This window comes from Cajanus cajan, chromosome 3 (genome assembly GCF_000230855.2).
Source record: "Cajanus cajan strain Asha chromosome 3, NIPB_CcT2T_4, whole genome shotgun sequence".
Lineage (NCBI taxonomy): Eukaryota > Viridiplantae > Streptophyta > Magnoliopsida > Fabales > Fabaceae > Cajanus > Cajanus cajan.
Window position 1 is genome coordinate 12,550,732 of NC_138519.1, and position 8,099 is coordinate 12,558,830.

General features: G+C 32.3%; 1 protein-coding gene across 2 annotated transcripts; it reads right to left on the minus strand.

Annotated features, from left to right (window-relative positions):
* Positions 1-433: 433 nt before the first annotated feature.
* LOC109816052 (putative pentatricopeptide repeat-containing protein At5g52630) lies at positions 434-4,044 on the minus strand. Of its 2 annotated transcripts, none has more exons than XM_020380916.3 (2): positions 3,850-4,044; positions 434-3,454 (listed from the first exon to the last, which is right to left on the minus strand). In XM_020380916.3, exons 1-2 carry the CDS (start codon positions 3,877-3,879, stop codon positions 1,388-1,390), a joined length of 2,097 nt encoding a protein of 698 aa, XP_020236505.1. In that variant the 5' UTR covers positions 3,880-4,044; the 3' UTR covers positions 434-1,387. The 2 variants fall into 2 exon arrangements, with proteins under 2 accessions (XP_020236505.1, XP_029130749.1); XM_029274916.2 differs by lacking the exon at positions 3,850-4,044 and adding an exon at positions 3,545-3,838.
* Between the last annotated feature and the right edge of the window lie 4,055 nt (positions 4,045-8,099).

Here is an 8,099-nt window from a genome sequence, read left to right on the forward strand (position 1 = left end):
TCTCTGATACATGCATTCATTTCTAAACCCTAGAACTTTAACAATTGCAAAGAGAGTTTTTCCTTCTTACTACCTGTAACAAGATAGAAGCAAAAACATGAAAATGAATAAAATACAGTCCACAATATTTAAATTAACATAACCTGAGACACTATTGCTTCATATAAGGATGAAAATTTTTTGCAACAGCTAATAGAACAAGAGAACTAAATTAAGTCTTAATACCTGAGGAATCTTTCCAACAAATTATCTCAAGGGGAAGGGTTGCTACGAATCCAAAACCTCATAGGTTAAGGCATCTTGATCATATATAGTAGGAAATTAAGTCCAAATCCATGTCCCAAGGCCCAAAGTCCAAAAATTAATATATTTTAGAATGAAAAACGACATCATAACAGAGGGCTAAGTACCAGAAAAAATGCTATGAAAACAATGATTAAATTAGCAATAACATTGCCATAAGCTCTTAAAGAATCCACGTATTTGTCATATTAGGAGAATCACATGATAAAATCATTAAATCATTGGCACTCTTTCTTCCAGTCGCTTGAAACAGATCACTTAATATGATTTTGACTCATCATGTTATAATATTTTAGCTCAAGAAGTAAAATAATATTAACTCACTGTCACTCTGTGAAGGGCTGGCTCAGAAGAGAAACAACAGGTGATGGAAAAGAGGGTGATTTAATTGAATCAGGAACAGTGTAATTGAAAAGAGGGTGATTTAATTGGATCAGGAACAGTGTGTGAATGGAGGAGCAATATGAATGCAGCTTTTGGTTGAGTTGTGCCATAACAGAATAGGCTGTGCTATGTGACTAGAAATGAAACATAAACCCAACAATGGGAAAATATACTTCAAAGTCACTGAAACTCCATCATTGCCCTAAAATCTCACCTTGCTTAGCACTTTTATAACACTTAACACTATATGTTTCTGTAAAAGGCTCTCTTGTTCCAAATCAACCCTCTTTTCCCTGCTACTGATTAGCTGAAACATCAACACTTTAGTAACCTTTGAACCTGAAGCCAATCCAACATTCTTGGTCTGATTCACTCTCTTTTCTTGGGTCATTATCTGTTTAGTGCCTTATTGATTCCCATGTGAGACATAATAAGGCGACAAGCCAAGTGCAGTTAGGCATCCAAGGAGAAATGCATTTCAACAAATCTTATCCTTGATAAATTCACATGACATGGATACCATGAAAACTTGAATACTCACCCCTGTTAATATAAAGTTAGTATACCATGGACATGCCACTTGTTTTGTTTTACATGGTGAGGCAAACATTTGTGACAATAAATGTTTTAGGAAAGTTCCTTTAAAATAGTTTTCTATCATGAAGCATCATATCTTTCAAAACTTTCAGGCTTTCAAACATTACCAGTAATCTCCACAGGAACATGAACCATTGGAGAAATGATGAAACCTGCTGATATCTCTGACAATAATGTTTCTATCAGTAACCTTAGAAATATATTTTAATGCTGAATGACAATCAAAGCAAACTCTTAAGTTTTTCTTGACAATGATTGGCATTCCAGTTGGACAGGTTAGTAATGAATACGCCACGGCAATCCTCTCACTGTGATAATGAAGAAGCTTCTCCTTCAAATTGTCATCCATGTCAATCAGAACTGATTCTGTTTGAGGAACATACCCAATACTTTTTATTTGATCAAGAAGACTATCAAGCTTTTCATAAATTTCTTTCTTTTGAGGATGAGACCAGTCTTCAACCCCAAACACATGGGTTTTATTTCTAATGTCAACCCAACTATAACCTGGCAATTTATTTATGTTGCCATCTTTTATCATCTTCCTCAAACTCCTAACATCTTCCCATTGTTTTTCTTTTGCATAAATATTTGAAAGCAAAACATGAGCCCCACTATTTTCAGGTTCAAGCCTCATCAATTTGTTTGCTGCAATTTTGGCCCTTTCTTTGTCCCCATGGATTTTACAAGCCCCAAGAAAAGAACACCAGCCAAAAGCATTTGGTTCAAAAGGCATGTTATTTATAAAATCTTCAGCTTCTTTAAACTTTCCAGCTCTACCAAGCAAATCAATAACACAACTGTAATGTTCTTCTTTAGGCACTACACCATAAATCTTCTCCATGGTATAAAAGTAGTTTAACCCGTCCTCAACCATTCCTGAATGACTACATCCTTTCAAAAGGTTAACAAATGTTACTGCATTCGGTTTCAAACCCCTGTGGATCATCCCATTAAAAGTTTGAACGGCTTTTCTTCCTAAACCATGCTGTGCAAAAACTCCCACCAATGTATTCCATGCTATATCATTAGGATTTTCAATCTCATCAAACAATTGGATTGAGTTGTTAAACAACCCACACTTTCCATACATATCAACTAGTGTTGAAGAAACAAAGGGGTCTTTGTCAAAGTTGAATTTGACAACTTGGCCATGGAGCTGGCTCCCATGTTCCAGCTTTGCTTGGTTAGCACAAGCCTTGATCAAGCTAGTGAATGTGAATTCATTGGGTTCAATTCCCCTCCTCCGCAAGTCAACAAAAGTGCTTAAAGCCTTCTCAATTTGATCCATCTCAACATAACCATCAATAATTGCAGTCAAAGACACTATATTTCTACAACCAGGATTGATTTGGAAGACATTTGAAGCACTTACCATATCTCCAGACTTCGAATACATATCAGTCAAGGCATTTCCTATGAAAGTCTCGCATTCAAATCCAAACTTCACAATGGTTGAATGAAGGGACTTCCCAAAACTAAAAGCTTTAAGTGCACTGCAAGCACTCAAAGTACTACAAAGTACATGCTGATCAATAAAAACATCATCAGTGACCATTTTCTTATAAGTTGTTAAAGCTTTCTTAAAATGTCCATTTTTCACATAGCCATCAATCATCGATGTCCACAACACCTCATCCTTACAAGGCATTTCCTCAAAAAGTTTACAAGCATCAGGCACCTCCCCACACTTTGAATACATATCCGTCAAATTACTACCCACAAAAAGTTCACAGCTAAACCCACATTTGACAACAAGACAATGCACCTGCGTACCAAACTGAATTGCTCCAAGTGAGGCACAAGCTTGAAGCACACTTGAAAGTGCAAATTGTGTGGCTATTTCTCCTTCGGTCCTCATTTGACAAAATGAACACAAAGCCTCTTGAAACCTCAAATTATGAGCAAACCCAGTAATCATGGCTGTCCAAGAAACCATGTTTCTATGTGACATTCTGTCAAACAGTTTGGTGGTGTAATCAAGCTTCCCACATTTGGAATACAAATTGAGGAAGTGATTGTTCAGAAAGGTGCATGGCAAGCACCCTCCTCGGATCAGCCTAGCATGCAACTGTTTTCCTTTGTTTAATTCTTTGGTTCGTGCATAGGTCTGGATAAGGTGAGCCACGGTTTTGGTGTCACTTAGTTTGAGCCCAAATCCAATGAGATTCTGAAAAGAAAATGCCAAATCAGAGGGTTAATTATGTGTTCATAAAACAATCAATGGACTGCAAATAGATATATAGATATAAACGCATACCAATGTGAAGTTGTAAACTAACCCCCAGAAAAAAGTTTTGCAGATAATCAAGCACAGGGAAAAGATAAGAACAGAACAAAACTCTTTTAAGTAAAAACAAAAAAAAAAAAACTTGAGATTTCTATATTTACATTGTTGAACACAAAAATTAAGCCCTTGGATTTCTCAGTCATGATTTTATACCCTGTAATTTATAATAATTAAGATGAGAATATTTTCAGGTGTTTAGTTTTAACATGAACCCATGTCATGTAAAATTATTTTGATTAGGGTATGAGTAATAAAAATTAATTTCTGTCAATTACCCTTGAACACATTTGGCTGTTATGATGCATTTTGTCTCATGTTTTGAACACTTGGGAGTACATCACTGTTTATTCTTTGATCAGCCATGTATAGAAATTCTGATGTGGCGCATCTCTATATCTATGTATTCAACAAATTATCAGTTGACTACCCTTGAATCAGCTTAATTGAATAAGTGTTTGGATACCAGTTCTGTCCGGTTAAACCCATGTTAAATAAAATCATTGATTTAACTGTTGAAAATGAATAACCAAATGTCTTAACTTGTTGAGAAAAAAAAAATCAGTTCAATCCAGCTGTTTTTCTTGTTTTTGACTGTTAAAGAATTCAAATAAATGATGTTTTTTTTAAACTTATATCATGATTTTCAGATATATATATATATATATATATATATATATATATATATATATATAGCGCTTTAATTTTAGCACCTCAATTTATATTTTAACTTTTTTTTTTTAAATTATTAATAGGTGTATGGTGATTTTGTGTGCCTCTCATGTAAGCCCCGACTCCGTTCTTTCTCTACTTTTCATTTCATCTTCTTGGCTGGGCTAAATCCTTTTCTCCTCTCTTTCCTATTCTCCGAGGAGAAACTGGGTTTTGGTGCTAGAGAGCTTCAATTTTGGGAAAGAACCCGGAGTCGTGTGAAAGCTTGTCTTCTTCTTCCCTGAAGTTCGGATTCTTCTTCTCCGAGGTAAGGGAAGCTAAAACTTGAGTTTGTCATACATTTTGGCTTGCATGTAGTTGGATCTTCATCTAGGATGTGATTTGGGGGTTGATTAATTGAGCTAGGTTGGTTGCATGTGGTAAAGCTGAAACCATGTGATTGTTCTTGATGATCTTTTGAATCTTGGTGCATGCATGTTGTGATTCTTGATATTTTTGGGTTGCATGTGGTTGGTAGTGGTGCATTTGAGTTGTTGCATGGTTTGGGTCTCCTGGGATTGCAAGTTCATGGAGGATTGAGTGAAAACGAAGGTGAAATTCATGGAGTTTTATAAGTTCAGAAACGCACAGCTATAGTCGTGGAGTAAAAAAATGCACTTGCAGGAACCCACAGCTATAGCCGTGGATTCATAGCCATAGCCGTGGGAGGAAAAAACATGATGACAGAGACTTGCAGTCATGGCTGTGATTTTGCAGCCATATCTCTGGAAAAAAATTGGAGTGGCAGAAACTTGCAGCCATGGCCATGGATTCATAGTCATGGCCGTGGAAAGGAAATGAACTGGCAGAGGGTTGCAGCTAAAGCATTGGATTGAGCGCTGCAGCGGTGGGGCTAGATGACCGAATTTGGTCTTAGGGTCTTCATAAAAGTTGTAGTCTTGGATGTTAGCTTTCCAATGTCACCAGAATCACCCAAAAAGGAGTACTAGAACTCCAGATATTGTTGTTTTAGTGAACAAGGGTCAAATTGTCAGTATTAGTTATAGCTGTTGTGGTTTTTGTAAGTTTTGACAAAGTAGATGATGAAATTAGGACTTTTTGTCTTCATAAGAGTTGTAGGAAATCTTCTTATCTTTCATATGGGATAAGTAAGGGTACGATATAAGTAGTATAACTCCTGATACGTTGTTTTATGTGAAGGTTGTCATTTCACAATGAGTGATTTGGATAAGTTGATAGTTGTTTTGGGTGTTTAAATTATTCATGTTGTTATATATGATAAATTGTTGAAAAATGTTGAATATTGTGATATGATGAGCAGATGTAGTTGTGTATTTGTAAAGAAATACTGTATATATCATTTGGATAAGTTGCTTTGTTGCAAAAACATGTTGTTAAACATTCTTGAGAAGTTGTTAAGCTGTTGAATTGATCATGTTATTTAAGTTGTTGAATTGAGCTGTGATATTGAGTTGTAAGTTGATTAAGCTATGATGATGAGTTGTTGATCACTAGGACTAGGGGAGATGTATTCGAAGTTGCTCATCCTATTGTGTGGATTGAGATAACTATGATGTTTAGAGAGCCCAATTTGTTGAAAACTCTCCTTGGGAAGTTGTCCCTTGGAGTGGACGTTGTGATGTTCTCCTTTAGGACTTAGTTGGTCCCGTGTGTGGGCAAGGTCGAGGGACACGTGTACAAAGCGACCACGGTATAGGGGCCAGGTCGAGCTATACCAATTACAAGCGGCCAATTCGAGTAAAGTACGAAGTCGGGAACTTAGCCACTTAAACTGCTCACCCATGTTGTAGGAGATCTCAGAGTTGAAATGTGTGACGATGCATAAGCTGTTGATGTGTTTAATTGATGTCGATATGAGTTGTATATGTGTTGTTGTGTTGTGGAGCTGTGATTGAGTTGTGAGTTGTTATGTGTTATATGTTGAACCTGTTGAGAATGAATAATGGTGCTGTTAAGTTGAAGGCTGCTTATATATATATATATATGTTGATTATTTTCACTAGCTTACCCTTACATGTTTCCATGTGGGTTGAACTACGATGATCATACTGTGCATGGGAGTAGAGTAGGGATAGTCTGGAGAGTAGTAGCAGTGCCACAGAGGAGGGCTGGAGCTGATTTTGTGTAGGCTACTTTGGTGTAACATTTTGTTAGTATTACATATACTTTGACTTGTTGAGCCTCAAGCTGAATATGTATATATTCCTTTATATGCATATTCTACATCTGTGTGGTGTTGTTCTGCAGTGTAACGGTCAGGTGGGTTGTTACATCTCACATATATATTCATTAATTTATGAACCTAATTTTTTATTTCTTTAAATAATAAAGATAAGTAAAAGGTGAGTAGTAATCTTAAATTACAATATTAATTATTTAGTTTTAAATTTTTTGATTTTAATCAGATTTGATTTTTTTTAATTTTTAAAATGAGAATGATACGAGACTTTCTTATTTTGTTTTAGATTAATAAGAAAATAATTAATAAATTGAAAAGTTTTCTTATTTTTAAATATTTTTATTTGGGTTTTAAATGTGTCAACTTTTATACTTGACGTTTTTCCACTTTATTTTTTGTCAACTACTTTTTCCCACTTTTAAAAAGTATGAAATAAATATGAAATTTATTCATACATTATATATATTAAAAAAAATATCATTATAGTTTATATACATATACATATATAAAAGTAATAAAAATTTATAAAAAATGAAATTATATATGCATAATATTATACTTCTTTATTCCTCCAACCCATCCTACATTATATATATATATATATATATATATATATATATATATATATATATATAAATTAATAAAATGATTTGTAAAAACTTTTTTATTTTTAAATTTTTTTGTTAAAATAATATAACAGAACAATAAATTGTTAAAAATATTATTAAGAATCTATAATCTTTCTGTTGTATATAATTTTTGAATTACTTTATTTTTTAAAAAAATATTAAAAATTAATTATTCTTGATAATAGCTTAATTTGATGTACAAATATAAGACTTGAACTAAATTTTAAATAATAAAAAATAATATTTAAAATTAATTATTTTTACAAATTTAAAATTTGAACTAAAAATTTTGAAGTTTAAAAATCACATATAATAAATAAATTAAATAAATATTTATAATTTTTAAATAATTTTATTAAATAAATATAAAGATATGAAGTATCTTGACTTTCTTTATAATATATAAAGATGGTAGAATTTTATTTTATATTTTTAATAGTTAATTTTATTTTGTAATATTATAATGTTTTCTTTTGATTAATCTGTTTGATTAACTAAAAAAAATATTTTAACATTCTATTTCTTTTTACTTTCAATTTTTATCTTATATTTAAATTATTTTATATTTTATATTTTATTTAAATAAAAAAAATATAAAGATAAAAAATATCTTAATTCCACTAATATAAATAAAAGTGTAATTAAATTAATTAATATTATATTAAAAAAGTTGAAATGATATTTATTACAATATTTAATTTTTTCTTCTTTCACATACGTACTTTGGGTTAGAAAAATTATATGGTGCAGTATAAATTTAGTTTACGTTGTATTAGACCAAGACTTGTAATTAAGTTTTAATTTTTTTAAATTATAATCTTAATACAAAGTATTCATCTTTGATTTTGCTCCAATCTAATAAGACTTTCATTTATAATTTTTAATTTGTTCAATTTTTTTTTGGTCAATTTTTAATTTTTAGATAAAGCAAGACAGCATTAAAAAAAGTTAGAAAATAAGATTCTAGTTTTTCATGCAAATAAACGACACCGTTTCACAAAGAAACCTTTTCCCTCTTATATATATA

Bases quoted from the DNA above. Each gene is read 5' to 3' on its own strand.
- LOC109816052 (XM_020380916.3), bottom strand. From the start codon at position 3,879: ATGCATCATAACAGCCAAATGTGTTCAAGG. The intron at 3,455-3,849 runs GTAATTGACAGA...TTTTCTTTTCAG, and splicing joins ACAGCCAAATGTGTTCAAGG to AATCTCATTGGATTTGGGCT.